At 39.6% G+C, this 20,148-nt stretch overlaps 1 protein-coding gene across 1 annotated transcript; it reads left to right on the top strand.

Moving 5' to 3' along the window:
• The first annotated feature begins 3,593 nt into the window (after positions 1–3,593).
• Positions 3,594–16,189, top strand: LOC145405028 (arrestin domain-containing protein 2-like). The gene is made up of 7 exons (XM_080276528.1): positions 3,594–3,708; positions 5,638–5,763; positions 6,963–7,171; positions 9,812–9,994; positions 12,021–12,203; positions 13,586–13,847; positions 16,032–16,189. Exons 1-7 carry the CDS (start codon positions 3,594–3,596, stop codon positions 16,187–16,189), a joined length of 1,236 nt encoding a protein of 411 aa, XP_080132654.1.
• Positions 16,190–20,148: the final 3,959 nt, after the last annotated feature.

Here is a 20,148-nt window from a genome sequence, read left to right as displayed (position 1 = left end):
CCGAGGATGAGATGGAGGGATGGGATGGAGCCTGGAGGGGTATATGAGAGAAGGGGGTGTGAGTTGGGAGCAGGGCAGTGAAATGACATTGGACAGGGCTACATGGAGGCGTTTTGTTTGTTGCCACCACTTACGGTATTGGGGAGTCTGGCAATAAATAGATAGATGTTGGCGGTGTCATGTTCCTCGTTTCTCAACAAATGTTTATGATGGCTTATCTATCTTTTTTTTTTTTTTCACCAACAATTTTGTTCATCGTATAGGAGACTTCTCCACTTAATGAGTCAGATCAAAGTGTATGAGTTATTTCTGTTATCGATTTAATTCATTTACACTGATAGAAATCTTAACCAGTTCATTTTGGCAGGCGCCAGGCGATTATTTTCAGCCGAAGCGTGGCCAGTGTCCTCCAATGGTCAAAAGCAGAAAAAAAAAAAAAATGGACAAGCTGATTATTACATAATGCACTATAGCTTCATTCAGGAAGTGGTCTAATGCCCTCTGGAGATTAAAGAAACAAATGCTCTCACTATAATGGTGGCGTTTAATTTCCATACATCATTGTATTCATACACATTTCACTGTTTCTGTCTCGTTCGGAAGAGTTGACCGTACCGTAGCTTCACAATATACAGGCAGACATAAATCACAGGATGTAACTACTCAAATGTAACTTTAATAATACTGAAGTTAACGAAGCTGAGATACAAATGCGCCTTGTACTGTACTGAAAGTCCCGATTTATATTATGCAGTGAAACCGCTGGAGGAAGCCGTACGAACACGGTACTACTATAAAAAAAATATAGGATGGGTACCGAGGGTGTGTTGACAGTGGGGCGTGACTGGTGCTAAGGAGAGGTTATTTAATTTGATGTTGGCGTCTGCTTGGCGGCGTGTGAGAGGTACTGGTGAGTAATACTGTTATGAAAGACTGGGTAATATTGCTGTAGCCTGCGGTGAAAGGGCGGAGTATGGCAGTAAGCATTTCTCACTGAGCAGGGGATATCGGCTACTCCGTGGGATAAGGAAAGTAAAAGTGGTATTGTTGTCAATGTTGCCTTTTTACTTTGTTATCGAGTACTTTGTGAATGCAAGGCAAGACGGAATGTGAAGGACAGATTTGCCTGGAAAGGGTAGGGAGTTTTAATTCAGGTAGGCTACAGTAATTACAAATGTTAGAAATAATACCGTACTGCAAAATAAGACGTGCCTTCAGAGTAACTGTAGTCACATGGATCATGGTTGGGTTGAATTTTACCAAGCTTATGGAAGAAAGGGCAGTAGGTGTAAAGTGTGCCAGTGTTGAATGGATAAAGAGAAATGAGAAACAAGTACCATATTGTATCATCTATATGTTCAGGTAATGAACACACAGTGCCAGTCTCAGAGAAAGTGTGAAAGTGAAACAGGTTACTCTTGGAACGAGACAGTATGTGGCATTGACTGGAACAGCTTAATGGAGAGAGAGAGAGAGGTTGGGGGAATGTTAATTAAGAAAAGAATCTAAGGACAAAAAGTACTTTAGTTTGGAGGCAGTTTCTCTCAGCCTTCACCTGTTAGGAGGTTTCTAATAGATGTCAGGGCATTGGTGATGATGACTCTGTAGCTGTATGTTGTGTATATGGACATGAAAAAGTTTATGGTAGAGTGAATTTAGAGGGATTATGGAAGGTTTTTGGGTTTGACAATCAAGTGTATAAGGTACAATAAAAATCTGGGATAATGTAATTTCTAAGAAATAATAATGTGAATTAAGTTTTTGCACAGTTGTAAGTCATCTTTCTTGTGTGATGTTTCTTCCATAAATTAAAAATAAGTGAGATGTTGTGGGGTGTCTCTGTACCAGTGCCAGCAGTTTGCTTATGTATTGCCCATTAAAAGCAATATGGTTTTGTTTTGTGATGTCACATTATGGCCATAGGTGGTACGGTGTTGTTTTCGATAGTGCATTATGGTTCTGATTCAACCAATCAAAGGGCTGGATGTGGGTTTGTTGCATGTTTTCAAATTTGAAATCAGTCAAGATGGACTCCACTGATGACTTAGGATAGGATTGGAAATTGATCTCAGTTGGGTTTGATTGACATGAATGTAGGTTAGGTTCAGTGACATTTGGGTGGGTTAATACTTCATTTGTTTGTTTAGTTTTACCATTTAACAAAAGCAAGGTTGGGATTGATCTTTACAGAGCCCTAACACCATATTAAAGACTCCATAATATCTTGCTTACAAATTTGTGAGAGAAACTTCACGGAAGAAATTTGACTTAGAACAGTGCAGCAGATTGATTCGCATTATTTCTTAGGAATCCAGTGTTAAGGTTTTGTAAACGTTTACCAGAATCTGGACACAATCTAGGATACAGTAAGACCTCAGTATAATGGACTAATTAGGGCCCAAACCATTCTGAAAAATGCGAAATTCCAATAAAAGCAACATCCGGACTTCCTCCTGCTAACCCAGACTTTTTCTGATATATCAGACATTAGTCTGGATAGCATGAATGGTTTTTAAACTGTTTTGACTATCTTTGTGGTGCTGTACAGTGTTACAGCTTCACTACATTAATCAGATGGTATAATAAATATAATAATACCATACTGTACACTGATAAACATATCTTTTATTTACTTTATTGTGGTGAACATAGCTGAAGTGGTCAGGCAGTCCAGACTGCTTCTGGCTTTATCGGACTGTTTCCGATATACGGTATAGGAATTTTGTCTGGTAGCTCCTTCAGTCTGATAAATGTGAATTCTTGTCAATTGAAGTCTGTTATGTCGAGGTTTTACTGTATCTTCTTTTGTAAAGATGATAAGAAATGGTTTCATCCTTGTGCAGTTCATTGCTTAAATCCAAATTCACCAGAAATACCTTAGGGTGCTGCTTTGTTTGCAGGAAATTTTTCTCATACATGAAGATGCTGATAGGTAAGTTCAGCCACAGACATACATTTTTTGCTTTGGAAATGCATTTTTCCATATTGACAGACATAAAGTGACAAAAAGGAAACCTGTGTCCCCCCTACATGCATGATAGTGGGAAGTATGGTACATTAATAATCACACCATATTTGCAGGATCTTGAAATCTGTCAATGCCATTCAAGTATTTTTATGTATACATGTGCTTATGACAGATAATAGTACCGGTACTGTAGCTAGTAAATTACCATCTGATGGTAAAAGTATAGCACCTGAAGATTACAGGTTAGAATATGGCATACCATGCTTCACACAACTGTGCACAGTACTGTGTATTATATAATGACTGCAGATATGCATAAAGAAAGTAATTTGGTTTGGAAACTAATGCATCCCCACAGTGAAGGGGTTGAGACCTATCTCAGCTGATGAGACTTTTAAAGAAGTTTTTCATGTATTGAGAAAAGTGATCTTGCATGTTCACAGTAAAATATAGAAAACTTGATTATTAAAATCCCACTGCTATCCATGCTGTAATCCTGGTTAGATGGTTCTCACAAATTACAGTACTGTACTAATTGTAAGGAGTTATTTTAAAACCTCTCATATTTATTACAAGGACTGCCTACATGATTCTTTGATATTTTTCTCTCCAGGCTTGAAACAGGATGGGTTTTGAAACGTTTGAGGTTGTGATCAGCCCCCCTCGGCTGGTCTTTTTCTCAGGCCAGGCTGTTCGAGGCTTTGTCAGGGCTGCAGTCAGTAGTGAAATTATTTGCCGAAGTGAGTATGGTAATACGGTATGTCCATCAATTGTTATTGTTACTGTTATTGTATGTGAGGTTGCCAAGGCTGCAGTTAGCAGTGAAATGATGTGTCAAAGTTAGGAATATGTTCTCATTCATTAACACAAACCATCAGAGTATGTACAGTAATATGCCATGATTCATTAGCTGTGAAACTGTCAAGGTAATGTCGTTATTCATTATGTCAGGGTAATATCCTTATTCATTAACAGTGAATTTGTGTATGAAAATAATGTCCTCATTCATTGTTGTGGCTTTTTTTTTTTTTTTTTTAAATGGTCTTGTGTGTGTGTGTGTGTGTGTGTGTGTGTGTGTGTGTGTGTGTGTGTGTGTACTGTATATATGTACAGTATTTTTTTGCTTAATAGTGAGCATTCTTTTTTCAGGAATTCTAATATTCAGACGTTTATGTCTTAGCCCCATTGAACTGATGACATTTATGTTTTTCATCTCTTAATCTATTTTATTTAACTTAAGAATGGTGTGTGATTATTATTGTTGTTGTAACCCCAGGTTCATTTGGACATGACCTCAGTGGACTACAGGAAACTGGATGCTTCAGCCAGTTACATCCAGAGATCTTTTGTTGAGATTGTGTTAATGGACTGACTGCGTTGTGGTAGTGTGGTGCACGAGGTGGATGTGAGTGTGTTGTGGGGAGGACACATTGCAGTGTGGACACAGTGGATTATTTGTGAACTGAATTTTGTGTTGGTACTGTAGCAAGGGAGGATCATGGCCACATTATAGTCTGGCCAGCTGCACTTCTCTCATCTGGATAAGGTAGCTTTTGAGGTATGTTTTGTATAGTAGAGTCATGAGGGATGGAGGTTTTGGTTGCATTTGGTGGCTATATGTTTATGAAACATCATATTGGTTGGAGGAGGAGGATGTTACAGAAGCAGTGTATAGGGTTGAGCAGTTGATTGGCTTTTTTTCTTTGTGGAGGGGAATTATGTGATTTGAAAATACAAGTGTGGGATGGATCTTTAATGTTTACAATAGACTGTAGTAGAATTACCTGCCCCTGTCAGGTATGTGCAAGCTGGCTGCTTCATTATATGAATGTAGATGATCCATAGTGAAAATGTTGGGTAGGAGAGATTCAGGGTACAGTAGAGCAATAAAATGTAATAATTCAAGCTGTAACCTGTCTTTTTCCCACTCAACATTTCCATTATATGCATACTTGCATTCCAGTTTCAGATTTCTTGTAAAACCATTTAGTTCCCAAGTACAGGATTCCTCAAAGCAAATACTGTATGTTCATGGTCATAACCCTCATATTAAGGAAGGGCCAACCATAATTAATGCAGATAACTGAGATACCAGAAAACTTCATTACTAAGGCTGAGGACCTAATTTTGAAAGTACCCTATTAAATTTATTCAAACGGAATTTTGCTTAACTGGGACAGATGCAGACATTATTTCTGTACTTGTATATTACAGTAAGTGCTCACCATATATCAGTAATGTGTTCCAAAGTGTCAAAACCTTTTCCTTACAACTGGTATTATACTGGTCATTTGAGGGAACTGGCACGTCAGCTCAATAGGTAGCAATGAAGGTTTGATGGGCAGTTTTACATAATTCATTATGGATGTGTATAGCAAAACAAGAGAATGTATAGGGTGATCTTTAATGAGGACCTGCTGTACATTCTGTATACTTCTATAGTAGTTTCACCGTGACTTGGCACAGATTTTCATCCATCTGCAGCATTTTCTCAGAACTCAGTGGCAGAAGATAATACTATGATTGAACCTTCATGACCAACATCATATTCCAGTATTAATCTCTTGTTACTTAGCATTCAAGATGGTGTGGTGGCAGTTTTCACGTAGGTAAAAGGAAGAGAGTAAAGTTGTTGTTGTCATTTGCTCCATCTTTTCATATCTGTACAGAGATCACTATGACGATGACTGGTAAGGCAAAGGTTCGATGGTCTGAGCGACATGGCAAAACCACTTCTTATTACTCGTCCCAGGAGAAGTACGTGAAAATTGTACAAGAAGTATGGAATGGTGAAGGTAAGTGATTGTATTTAATGTGTTTTTATTTTGCTTTGTTTTGTTTTGTATTTAATGTATTTTTGTTTTGCCTTGCTTTGTATTTAATGTTTTTGTTTTTCTTTGTTTTGTTTTGTAAATCCACTCACTCAAAGTAGTGCTGCTCCCGGGTGACTGACCTTTCCTCTCTTCCTTCCTTCTCTCCATCCTTCCTCTTCTGACTTTCTTTTCTTCATTCTTTCCTCCTCTTTCTGTCTACAGGTAACTCTACACTGAGTGACAAGCCAGATGGTTTCCTGTACACCAGGAAGCCATTTACTAAGCTGGGTGGTAATCATATAAACAAATTGTGGCACCTGGTTGTTTAGTGGGCAGTTAAGGCGTTCAGTCGTATTGAGCCTGTGCAGGTTTATATCCAAGGGATGGTTGGGGTTTATTGCTCTCTCAACACCACTCAGGGATGGGTGAGGTTGGTCACTCTCATCTTAAATCCCAGGACCAACTTGCCTTGCCCCAGGCTCCTGCGCTTCTCATGAGGCAACACTGTATTAGATGATGAGTGAATGAATGTCAGGGTATTTTAGGTCTGTGTCAGTACTGGTGTGCAAAGATATTGCAATACATATTTTTTCAATTCTTCTTCCATCTTCTGCCCTGACATCAGGGCGTCGTCCTTCACTTTATATCTTACCTGAATGCCTTTTCCATATGTTGCTTACATTTATGCTGTGATGAACAGAGATTAATCATTCCCACTTATTATTTATACCAGCACACTTGCTGGTTTTATAGAAGAGGCTCCATTGGCACTTGTCAGTGGTTTGGTTTATTTTTTCTCTCAGGGTACAGCCATCCCCTCTATACACTTTTGTGTGCTTAAAATACTGGTGTATGCATTATTTAGCTTCATGCTTCACAAGGGAAATTTAATTTATTTTGAATTGGCTTTATTATTTCCTTCATGAAGTAGGTACAGAAAATCCTCTTTGTGTTACTTTTTTTTTTTTTTTTTTTTTTTTTTTAATTTCTTTTTTGCCACTGAATCCACAGTTAGTTAAAGAAAAATTACCTGTTTCTTTGCGTCCTGTAAAGTTGGTATGCCAGTGTGTCCCATTGTACAGTAACAGCCGTATGGAAAATGTTATGATACTGTTTTAGAACACAGGATCAGCATATAATGAGGACTTATTCTATAATAATTTGTTTACCACTGCCCCCAGAGACGGGTGACAGGTTGATGCCAGGAACCTACTCATTTCCCTTCGGTATTTTGCTTCCACACAATCTTCCATCCTCCTTTGAGAGCAGCATTGGACGGGTGCGGTATTTGTTAACCGCAGAGGCCGATCGACCAATGTTCAACAAGACAGCAACCACTAACTTCTCTGTCAACTGCACCTATGACCTGAACACAGACCCCTTTGCTGAGGTACTGTATCTACATGTGTGGGGAAGGTTGGAGATAGATGGTGCTACTCTAGGATAGATGAACAAGGTGGTTTTGCTTATTAGCAGGAGTTAGGTATGGTCTATAGTAGGTTGTTCTTACTGTCCTGGACCTTATTTTATTTTATATCTGAGTGGAAGAAAAAGGTCATAATGATGATAGAAAGAGTGGCAGGTAGACTCACAAGTACCGTCAGGGACATAAGTTTGCCTGATGCTCCACCACTTTGACTTCTCACTGCCCTTGGTGTTTATTTTTTCCAGATTAAGAGAACTTTACTGTCTTCTTCTAACTCACTGATTTAATACATGTGGAAGAAAAGCGACAAGCATGCCATAAGTGTGAAGTAGTTAGAGGGGAATGTTAGAGGAACTTGTGACTGGCTGTATATAGCCTGAATTTTTATTTATTTTTTTCTATTATCATCATTTGGACCTCCTTTCCCCAGCCTAGGGCAGAGTGAGGAGTATCATTATCCAGACAGCCCAAGTTTGCCCAGTCCAATGTGCCACGCTTCCATTCACTCATACAATCCCCTAGAATCCTGGATTTATTTGATACATTATTTGTAGGTGTCTATAAAGGTGCCCGTATCTGAAAATCTGGGAGACAATCTTCCATCCACAAAGCTAGAGGTCATCTGGTATTCCATATATACTGTATTATGTGAATCTTGCAGTATTATAGAGTAGGTAGGCTGTAAGCAAAGGTGATGGCAGGCAGTGTAACATCATTATCTACCATTTATGAACCTATAGGCAGATGTCATAATCCTGTAAGGGGTGGACGTTTGGGTTAGTTGATTTACGGGAAGGGGCACTAACCCTCCGCCAACTACTTGTTGACACGTTGGGAACACATATGGGCTGGTTATGTGGTTACCACCCAGCTTTGTAAATGGTTTCCTGGCTTACAAGAAACCATTAGGCTTGTCATTCAGTGTAAAGCCACCTGAAAGGAGAGAAGAGTAATAGAAAGTGACAGGCAAGATGGGAGAAATAGGAAAAGAGGAAGGCAGACACAGAAAAAGAATGATGAAGGAAGAAGGAGGCAGCACTACATATTGAGTGGGTGAGTCGCCACCACCAGTGCACAGACAGATACTATTGTTTAAAGGAACCATTTATTAATGTATACTTTTAAAAGATTTCATCCATCCAACTATCATCCAATCCTGCATTGCCCCATGAGGAGCATAGGAGCCCAGGGCTAGGCAAGTTGGTCCTGACATTTGGGATGAGAGTGACCAGCCTTACTCATCCCTGAGTGTCATTACGTGAACAATAAACCCCAACCATCCCTTGGATATAAACCCTCTCTGGTGAAATCCAATTGGAGCTCTGTAATTACCCACTAAACCACCTGGTGCCAAAATATGGTTATATGGTTACCACCCAGCATAGTAAATGGTTTCCTGGTGTACAGGAAACTATTTGGCTTGTCCCTTAGTGTAGAGTCATCTACAGGCAGAAGGAAGAAGAAAGAACGAAGGAGGAAAGACAGAAGAGGGAGTGTAAAGTCACCCATAGGCAGAAGGATGAGGAAAGAATGAAGGAAGGAAAGACAGAAGAGGATGGAAGGAAAGAAGGATGGAGGAAAGGAAAGGGCAGTCACCCGAGAGCAGCACTACATCGAGTGAGTGGATGGTGAGTGCCTCCACCTACCACAATAAAAGATTTCAGTTTTTATTTTTATTTGCAGGCCAGTCTCACATAAAACAGAAAGTGCTGTATGTTAAGGTTTTAAAAATTTAATGGAGTAAACTTGGCTAATCGTAGGGGGGGAAGAAGTCTTTTTTTATAAGCAGTGATTCTGGCAGAGGGAAGAAATGCAGTTAGGAGGTGAGATCAGTGGGGACAGTAAGACATCAGTGGTGTGAATCTAGAAGAAAGGGTAGGTGGCTGCTGGAGTAACAGAAAAATTACAGTAAGAGTAATGACAGAGAAGAATGTAGTAAAAAGTAACCATAGTAACCATATAACCAGATGAACACCTGGTAGTTTAGTGGGTTTGGGCACTCCAGGTGGATGTGGCCCATACGATTTACATGTGAGTGGTGGTTGGAGTTTATTGTTCACATAATGGCCTTCACGGATGAGCAGCAAGTAACCCTGGACCCCCACGCTTTTGATGAGGTGATAAAGGATTGGATGACAGGTGGATAGATAGAGTACAATATACAGTACTGTACTCAGGAAAGGTAGAAGAGAAGGCTCTATTTGGTGATTAAAAACCTCTACATTGTGCATTGTGTGATTTGCAGATCTCATAGGTAGTAGATGGATAGCTACTGTTGCCTGTGGGAAGTACAACAATGGGAATATTGTGGCTACATGCTAAGTAATCAGAATTGCAGTCATCACTCTTACGCAGGAAATTCATATACTGTACAGATAAGTAGTCAAAGTTCATTTTTAGATTCCCATAGTTTTACAAAGCTCTATTACCTTTTAATCTAATACTTTCCAGCAACTGTTGAGGGCATTAGCTAGTTTTGGTACTTAGTTTAATTTCCAGTTCATAAAAAATATTAGGTGTTCCATAGCCAAACTCAGTATAGGGATTCCATCAGAGGAAGCATGACATCATTTCAGTGTATACAGTATATGTATGTATTTGCAGAGACCGCTGTTCCAGGACAAAGACAAGACCGTGTGCTGCCTCTGTTGTGCCATGGGCCCAATACATCTGGAGCTGTCCGCCATTCGGACAGGTTATGTACCAGGGGAAAACATCGTTTTGGATGGAGTGGTTATTAACAACAGTCGTTCCACTATCAAATACTCAGAGGCTAAGATCATTCAGGTACCAGCACAGAAGACAGAACTGTACTCCCTTTGCTTTAACATGAACCTAAAATTACCATCTCCATCTTCAGTGCTGAGCTGTAACAGCAGAATAACACCAGACTATGATGGTAGTCATGAAAAAGCACTATGGAAATGATGTAGAGCCATTGAATTGTTTTTTCTGCCACTGAGCTAGCTGAAATAAGTTTCTTAAGGACAAAAATCTAAGCTGTTAATGTGTGGGCTGCATTGTTGGGTGGTCTTGAAATTCCTTCTGGTGTGGCAGTTAGGCAAATTTAGTGGCCTTTGTGATATGCCTTGGAAATGGCATGACACCCACCCACTTAATATTTATGTAATATTTTTTCCCAGCTCATCAACCATAGTTTTGGAGTTATTGTGGTCAGAAGTTTCTTAGTTGGCAGGAAACCAGCAACAACCCAAGCACAGTGAAGTACTGTCTGAGGCTGAGTGAGCTGCCATCTAAACCATTATGCTATAACTTGCATGTGGCAAGCTACTTTGTGATTCTTTGTTTTCCTCCCGTGTCTTCCCTTAGCTACTGTCGGCCTTCGAGTCAGAGTCAGCATCAAGAACTGGTTTTTCAAAAAAGGTCTGTGCCTTCCTTGGGTGTTAATGCTGCAGTAAATAGATAAAGCAGGGCATGAACTAATGTCATGGTTGCTGCTATTCTTTACTTTGGTTTCAGCCCTTGAGGTGGGAATGAGAGATGAGAATTGTCTAATTCATGGGTTACATAAAATTTATTGATGTTGCTCCTTCTAGAAGCTTTGTGGTATATAGTAGCATCTTCTAGGAGCTTTGTTTTTTTACTCATGTGAGGTATGCTTCAGTCTATTAAACCAACCTTGTATAAGGTATGGCACAGGCCACGGGTTAAAGTGAAAGAACTAGCTACTTTATAGTGGTTAACCTTTTGAATGAATGTAAATTAGTTACCAGTACTCTACTTCTTATTGTGGGAAATATCAGATGCTGCTATATTCAAGAAGAATGTAGAGTACCTGAACTGTTAGAAATGATTGCAATGACTGCTTTGTCCAAGAATAAAGAAATTACTTCACATTATAAAAACACAGCCAAAGGGTACGGTAGCATCAGAGGAACCTGTATGCAGTCACCTAACTTCATGAATTTAGCCCCCTTCATTAGGAGATGTATCTCCAAGTTTTGTGGTTGAGAGTCCAGTTGTTGATGGCTTTTCATACCTTTTCAGCTAGATTTCTTTGATGTACAGTAACCAACTTCAAACATCAGAAGGAAATACCTGCTTAGACTTATGTTGTATACATGTCTTTCTTCATTTGAGTTTCCATTTGTGTGTGAACAATATATACTGTATATATATATTTAAATATTTTTTCCAGTAATTGATTACGGTATGTTTTGTGCTGTGATTGACATTTCTTGTGGTTTTATTACATAAAACTACCAGCCTCCTATGGTGCTTCCTGTTGGCTAGGTAGTACTGTTTACTGACTTCATTATTGGATTACTTTCAGGAAAGGTATTCTGACCAGTTTTTAATGGATTACAGGTTGACCATGCTTTACAGTCTGGTTTTGTTCCTGGTAAACTAATTGGATAATCAAGCATATTTTGGATGTAGGGATCAAAGCAATCATATAAGCAAAATTGACTATTGTATATTGAATTATGATAGTTTGTGGTGGGCAATAACACTCATGAGTGAAAAAGGCAGTTAAAAAAGAAAATAAAAAAAGATGTACTGTGTTTAGATGGTATGAGTGAATGGTTTCTTAATAGTTGATTGATTAATAAGGTTGGTCATTATCGTATAAAGTTTTTCTGATATCTTTTATAAGAGTTGGTGTGAGATTTACAAAACAAAGGTTCACGTCTGATACCTCTATAACAGTTGGCATGGTAATAAGAAAAACTCAGAGTAATTTAATGTTCATTAGACTCACTGATCACTGTGTATGTTTCCAGCCATTAGCTTTGCATTACATCAGTTTTTGACCTGTTCTCAATTTTACTCACTGCCGATTCCTCTCCAGAAAATCAGATACATCACAACGGCTAAGACCCGCACCGAGCAGCGCACTGTGCAGCGAGTGTACCGACCACAGATCAATCCTGGAGAGCGAGATGTCTGGGCAGCCGTCCCTCTCCCCATCCCACCTGTCCCTTCCAGTCACCTCCAGCATTGTAACATCATTGAGATTGACTATTATATTGAGGTAACCCCTGGGTGTGGTTGTGAAATATTGTGGGTAACATCACTCAGAGATTGAATTATAATTTTGTGTGCTGCTTTTTTGCTCTTTGGTTTCACTGTTTTCATTACTTCATCATCATCATCATCCGGACCTCCTTTCCCACCCTAGAGCAAGATGAGGAATTATTATTATTATTATTATTATTATTATTATTATTATAATGGAGAATGAAAGACTGACTAAGAGGGTGTATGTAGGTGAGGTGGAGGGAGGGAGAGGGAGGGGTAGACTGAGGATGAGGTGGAGGGATGGAGTTGAGAGGTATATGAGGGAGGGGGGGGTGAGTTGGGGGAAGGGGAGTCAAATGGTGGGTGACAGAGTGACTTGGAGGCGTTTTGTCTGCGGCCACCCTTTACGGGATTAGGGCGTCGGGCTATAGATAGATAGATAGATTATTATTATTATTATTATCCATCCATCAGTCCATCACCCAATCCTACGTTGCCCCATGAGGAGCGTAGGATCCCGGGGCTAGGCAGTTGGTCCTGACATTTAAGATGAGAGTGACCAGCCTCACTCATCCCTGAGTGGCATTACGTGAGCAATAAACCCCAACCATCCCTTGTTATTATTATTATTATTATTATTGTCCATTCATCCATCCATCATCCAGTCATATGTTGCCCCATGAGAAGCGAAGGAGCTTGGGACTAGGCAAGTTGATCTTGTCGTTTAAGATGAGAGTGACCAACCTCTCTCATCGCTGAATGGCATTATGTGAGCAGTAAACCCCAACCACCCCTTGGATATAAACCTTCACTGGCTCAGTCCGATTGGAGCACCGTAATTACCCACTAAACCACCAGGCATCAAAATTTGGTTATATGGTTACCACCCAGCGTAGTAAATGGTTTCCTGGTGTATTATTATTATTATTATTATTATTATTATTTTCCATCATCCACTCACGTGGTGTAGTGCTGCCTACTTCGTCCATAGCCTTTATCATTCTTTTTCTGTGCCTGCCCTCCTCTCTTCCTATTTCTCTCATCTTCCCTGTCACTTCTTATTGCTTTTCTTCCCTTTACAGGTGGCTTTACAATGAGTGACCATACGTGCTCCCTACGTGTCAACAAGTGGGTTGGTGGAGGGTCAGTGCCCCTCCCCGTATAACTAGTGACTCAAAGTCAAATGGCCACCCCTTACGGGATTATAGCATCTGGCAATAGATAGATAGACAGATCATCATTATTACTGTAATGATGATGATAATAATAATAATAAAGTAAATAAATAAATAAATATGGACAAGCCCCTTTCAACTTAGCAGTATTAGCCAACAGGTGAAAGTTTGTTCCCTGAAATACCAGAGCTTTTACTCACAATTACTGTCTCACTTTCAGTTAATGGCTAAGATTGGGTCATGCAAGGTAGCCAAAATGGATGTACCAATTGTGATTGGATCCATACCCCTGCGAAGCACCTTTCCACATTTTGTCCCAAATATGGAAAATGTAGAGCTTGGGGGTACTATGCTGCCCTCGACCCTTGATACGTTGCCGTTTATGGCTGAATCACGTCGAGCCACTGCCACAGCCCCACCATATTCTGATGATCCTCCACCATACTCTCCAGATTTCCTCCCTGAAGAGTATAGAGATGTTCGTAAGTACAGTTTAACTTTCCAGATTTCCTCCCTCAGGAGCACAGATATGTTTGTAAGTAAGTACAGTCATCCTTTAACATCCGCGGGAGTTAGGTAACAAAGACACCCACGAATGTTAAAGATCCGTGGATATCTGCTGCCCCCCCCTTAAAAACACCTCTGGACCCCCCATTTCCTTATATAACTAAAGAAAAACCCTATGTGCATGTGTACAACCATCCATCCATCCATCATCTAATCGTACGTTGCCCCATGAGAAGCGTAGGAGCCTGGGGCTAGGCAAGTTGGTCCTGACATTTAAGATGAGAGTGACCAGCCTCACTCATCCGTGAGTGGCATTATGTGAGCAATAAACCCCAACCACCCTTTGGATATAAACCTGCACTGGCTCAATCCAATTGGAGTGCCTTACTTACCCACTAAACCACCAGGCGCCAAAATTTGGTTATATGATTACCATCCAGCGTAGTAAATGGTTTCCTGGTACAGGAAACCATTTGACTTGCCACCCAGTGTAGGGTCACCCACAAGCAGAAGGACTAGGAAAGAATGAAGGAAAGAAAAACAGAAGAGGATGGAAGGAAGGAAGGATGGAGGAGAGGAAAGGGTAGACACCCGAGAGCAACACTACATCGAGTGAGTGGGTGGTGAGCGCCCCCACCTACCACAACCACTTTATTTAATACAAGAATGCTGAAAGTTAAAAATAATGAATAGTATACTCCTGCATGGCCTGTTCTGACTACTGTGCTCATCCCAGCTCCCTCCAAAAGGAAGAGTGTTACAGTATATTTCATTCACTGGATAATGCCATTACTGTACTAAAACAGCCACAAACTGTGCCTGGGATAATGTTACAGTGTCAGCTGAGTTCAACAAGATTTTTTTTTTTTTTCTTCTGTAGCCATCCGCGGATATTCAAAAGCGTGTATGTTAAAACCGCAGATGTTAAGGGATAACTGTATTACTACTCAGATTTTCTTCTTGAAGAAGCACAGTGATGTTCATAAGTACTGTATTGCTTCTGGTATTTCGTCACGGATCAGCAGCGTTAGTTATCGAGCTTTCGTTAAAATCATGTGGAAGCTGTGAAAAATACCTTCATATAACAGCCAGGATTTTTTTTTTTTTTTTTATCCCTCATGTTGCAGCCAGAAGGTTAAAGAGGCTGCAGGTAATAAAAGCTTATGAATTGGCATGCAGTTCAACTGTTTGTGAAATATCTGAAATGGATGGAGCTGTTTGATGATTTCCTTGTGGTTAAGGGGACAAAGAAGTGTTCTGTACCCATAGTTTAAAAAGTATCTCACAGAATGAGTCTGATGATATCATAATTGATGAGTAAAACTCTTGCTGTACCAAGAAAACTTAACCTTTCTGTATCTGAATGTGCAGATTATAATGATACAGTACTGGTACTTACTGCAGATAATATAGATGACGTCACAAGCAAGTGATGTAATACATCCTCGTGAGTGCAAAGCTGTTGGTGTGTGATGGATCCAAAGGACATTTTACAGTACAGTATACATTGTATGGTAAATGGTGTCAGATTGCTTCATGTGGAATATGCACTGGTACTTTTTAAATGAATGTACTCTCATGTGGAAGGGATACATTTGATTTTTTGAGGATGTGGAATCTACAACAGAATATTTGAGCAAGTGAGGTGATTGATATTCTTGGGAAAGAATTGCCAGGTGTGCATTATATCCTCATTACTGGGTATATGTTGCCCTTTTTTGACGGTATGTTTTGTTGTTAAACCTACAGTAGCGTAAAGGAGGAGTAGTTATTAAGGTTCCTTAGCTACCTACAAAGCTGATATACCAGTTTTTCTCAGTTTACAATACTACTTGTATGGAGAATGCCAAAATATTTTGGAGTGCACCTTTTTGTAATGTGTAAGATTTTATGTTTGTGAGACAGTTGGTGCTTGTTTTTCACCTGGATAAGTGGCTGGTCATTCACATTAAATACCTGGACAGAATAACATAGCCCTGGGTCCCAGTGCCCCTGATGGGTCAGTACAGGGTTGTATGATGGGAGGATGTAGATGATAATAGTGGATAAACCTGTCACATAAAAATATTAATAAGTTTTGTGTAACTTTTTAATATGCCAAAACCAATTACAGAACAATGCTAATTTATTATTGTTTCTCTTTCTGGTGCACCACTCAGCCCCACCTTCCTATGCTGCCTGTGTGTTCAATGGGAGTCATATCCAGCCAGCAGGCAAACCAAGACCTCGCCCCACAGCTCCGCAAGGTGCTGATATGGAAAGTGATGACGACGAGGGAGGCTTTGCCCCGCACTACATCACCTATGGACCGCGCTGAGCATCACTGTCGTGGAAAATGGTAGGACACAGCCCCTTCCACCCAAGGAGAATCTCATGTTATTCTCAGTTCTTGTGATGGACCATTTTGTCCAAGGAGATGGAGACTGATTGGGTATGACTAATGGCTAACCCTTTTGATTGCAAGACATCTTTTTCATGTTATTTTTGCTATCCCCACATAATTTGACTTGATAAGAGAGACTTTAAACTAGAGGGTCTAGATATAGCCTTCACAAACCTGCCTGTTTGAACTTGAGGGTTTTCAATCCCCTCAGTACTGTGATGCTCTCCAGAGGTATTGAAAGTGTCGGATAGCTGGAACTGAGTAGTTTAGGGAAGAAGTTGACTCCTTTACTCTGGTGACATTTTTAGTTTATTCAAGGTTTTTATGATGATTATTAGTCATTATTGTTATTATTATTATTATTATTATTATTATTATTATTATTGTTATTATTATTATTATTATTATTATTATCATTATTATTATTATTATATGTAGGTGAGGGGGCCTCACCATCCACTCACTTAATGTAGTGCAGCTTTGGGTGTCTGCCCATTCCTCTCTTCTTTCCTTCCTCTTCTGTCTTTCTTTCCTTTATTCTTTCCTCTTCCTTGTGCCTATGGATGGCTTTACACTCCCTTTTCTGTCTGTCTCTCTCTCCTTCATTCTTTCTTCCTCGTTTTGCCTACACTAAGTGACAAGCCAAATGGTTTCCTGTACACCAGGAAACCATTTACTATGCTGGGTGGTAATCATATAACCAAATTATGGTGCCTGGTGGTTTAGTGGGTAATTAAGGCACTCCATCCAAATTAGGTCTGTGTAGGTTTATATCCAAGGGGTGGTTGGGGTTTATTGGTCACATAGTGCCACTCAGGGATGAGTGAGGCTGGTCACTCTCATCTTAAATGTCAGGACCAACTTGCCTAGCCCGGGTCTCTTACTCTTGTCATGGGGCAACACAGGATTGGGTGATGGATGGTTGGATTATTATTATTATTATTATTATTATTATTATTATTATTATTATCCATGCATCCATCCATCATCCAATCCTATGTTGCCCCATGAGGAGCATAGTAGCCTGGGGCTAGGCAAGTTGGTTCTAACATTTAAGATGAGAGTGACCAGCCTTACTCAGCCCTGAGCAGCATTATGTGACCAATAAATCTCAACCACCCCTTGGATATAAACCTACACAGACCTTTTGGCTTGAACGCCTTAATTACCCACTAAACTACCAGGTGCCATAGTTTGATTATGTGGTTACCTCCCAACGTAGTAAATGGTTTCCTGGTGTACAGGAAACCAATTGGCTTGTCACTCACTGTAGAGTCACCTGCAGACAGAAGAGGAAAGAAAGAAGGAAGAGAGGAAAGGACAGTCACTCGAGAGGAGCACTACATCAGGTGAGTGGATTATTATTTTTCAACTTGGGAGAAGCTTACTGAATTGTATTTGTTGGATAGAACGTTTATCACATTGATTACAAGGAATCTCATAAACTGTATAAAATTGTCTAGTAGGAGCAAGAATGAGATAAGGATAGCATTCTTGGACAGAGGGAGTTAAAGGGAATGTAGATTGAATTTGATTGGGATTTGCAATGGGGAAATGTGAAGAGGATAAGGGGAAGGTAAAGGAAGTAAGCCCTAGACAGATTATTGGAAAAGTGAGGAATACAATATAAGCCCTTTGGAGCTTGATTGATGATGACCCACTTCACTGGGCATGCTGCTGTTAGTTCTCCCACTGTCTTAATTTTTCTTTCCTTGTTTCTAGATCCTACTTTACCCCATTCTAAGGTGGAAAAAACCTCAGGCCAGTCTTGATGGATGGGTTGTAGGATTCAGTATGGAGTGGGGTTGTATTGGCTTCAGGAAAAATAGTTTAACCCTTGAACGAAAAGGAGGAAGGAAAAGGATCTCCAGGACAAGTTAAGGTAGGTTCACGAATGAAAGTTGAGCACTTAGCATCTTTATGATGATGATTTTTTTCTTTTTCCTCCCATTTCACTAAAGCTCTCTCCTGATGATTTCGTTCACCTTCAGAAAAACCTTTCGTACTGAAGGGATTTAGGAAGGTTATAGCTAACCCCATCCAGTTAAAAAAATGACTCCTAAGCTGAATTAGTTCACCTAGGGGTAGCAGGAAGAAAAATTATGAATAGTTAATCAGACTGAAGGGTTTAAAATACTGTACATTAATTAAACAGAGTAGAGGCAGGAGGAGGGTGTGGTATGCTTGGTGTTAGAATAGGAGTGAGGGACAAGGGTGGATGGTTGTATTGGAAGTGGCTTTAGGGACTTCGTAACACCTCTTTAGTAGTGATTTATACTCCATATTACACCTCAGAATTATTTTGTATGTAACTGATGCAAACTATGTCAGTATTGAAATGATAATGAATAACAAAGAAGAGAAGAGGATGTTAAGGGTTTGCAGTTTATTTTGTACATTATGCTTCAGAATCATTTTATATGTATTGTTGCAAACTCCATTACTTAAAATTATATAAATAGCACTGAAGACAATGTTAAAGTACAATGTGCAAAATCAATCACCAAGGAATAGGTCCTGTGAACCCTGTTTTGCCAACTGGAATATGGTCAGTAAGAAAAATTATTGTACTAAGAATATTGAGGGTAGCAAACAGGATGGGATGGAACATGCTTTGCCAGTACAGGTATTTAGGGTGGGATCAGATGGAATGTGGGTGGGAAGAGAAGCCATTGAAAAGGCAAACAGGTGTTAAAGGAGGAGTGTGGACAAGGGTGCCATAGACAATATATTTTTTATTTACTGGCATCTACAGGCAGTACTCTTTTTTTTTTTTCCCCTCAGTAAGTTAAAGAAAAAATATGAAAAGATCCATTGTCAATTAATCTTTTTACTCTAATTTGGGCCAGATTTTTTTTTTTTTTTTTTTTTTTTTTTTTTTTTTTTTTTTTCCCTGTTGTTCAGTGACAAAAAAAAATTACTTTGGCTCTGCGTCCTTTACATAGTACTTTTTCATAACCAGTGCTGTGGCATTGTACTAATCTCTTGGTACAGTTCAGCATCCAAGAGAGAGAGGTGTAAATTTTTGGCCATGTTAAAGTAAAACGGGTATAGTAGTGCCGACCAGCTAAGAAAACAGACCATATTCTTAGTTATCATCTTGATCTCCATTGTCATCGTTTTTGTCATCTTCATGATCACAGTGTCATTGTCTGTGTCATCTTCATGATCCACAGACAAGGAAAGACATATGAACATGGAAGAACTGTCTGCTGCATGCTGAGTGAAATGAACCTTAGAATAATGCTCAACTCTGCTGCCATGCCACATATTATGGTGCTAGTATTCATTTGTTGTCCATAATCAAAGCAAGCTAAGGCTGCTTTGCAGAATTTTACTTTCCTGCACAGGAAAGCAAAGCATCATGAGGTCTCTCCATATGAATCTCTGAAATTAAGAAACCATGACAATGCAACAAATGGATGATCTGTTCAACGAAAGTCAAAATGTGCAATTTCACTGGTGTTTGAAATGCTATTTAGTAGCCTGTTTTAGTTGATAGGCTATCCATCTGTATAGCATGACTGTATACCAATTATACTTAAGTGTTCATTTCATTTCCAGGTACTGAAGGTGAGGTTTACAGGAAAACATTATTTTTTGTGTGTTTTTCCTTATAATTTTCTCAAATCAGTCACTGGGAGATGTGGGTATTCACAGTTTAGACACCTTACTCATGTGTAAAAATTATCTGGGTTCAAATGAAGTAGTAGTGTAGTTCATACTTAAAGCTGTAAGGGTTCTCCAGGAACTGAACCTAAAATTCAGAAACTTGTGGGCACAGTCAAGGTCCCTTTAGTCTGGTGACATTTTAAAACTTCGTTTTTGTTACAACTAGTCAATATTATAAAATTTTGAGAGGACATTCAGCTGTGGAGGGGTTTGTGAAGGTT

The sequence above is a fragment of the Coenobita brevimanus genome, chromosome 65, assembly GCF_032717465.1.
Source record: "Coenobita brevimanus isolate Jiangsu-jjx chromosome 65, ASM3271746v2, whole genome shotgun sequence".
NCBI lineage: Eukaryota > Metazoa > Arthropoda > Malacostraca > Decapoda > Coenobitidae > Coenobita > Coenobita brevimanus.
This window is presented reverse-complemented; position numbering and strand designations above follow the sequence as displayed.

What these genes read in the sequence shown, in the direction of transcription:
- LOC145405028 (XM_080276528.1), top strand. Translation starts at nt 3,594, where the DNA reads ATGGGTTTTGAAACGTTTGAGGTTGTGATCAGCCCCCCTCGGCTGGTC. An exon ending in AGAAGTATGGAATGGTGAAG is followed by an intron (nt 5,764 to 6,962) that starts GTAAGTGATTGT and finishes CACTGCCCCCAG; the next exon opens with AGACGGGTGACAGGTTGATG. An exon ending in ACACAGACCCCTTTGCTGAG is followed by an intron (nt 7,172 to 9,811) that starts GTACTGTATCTA and finishes ATGTATTTGCAG; the next exon opens with AGACCGCTGTTCCAGGACAA.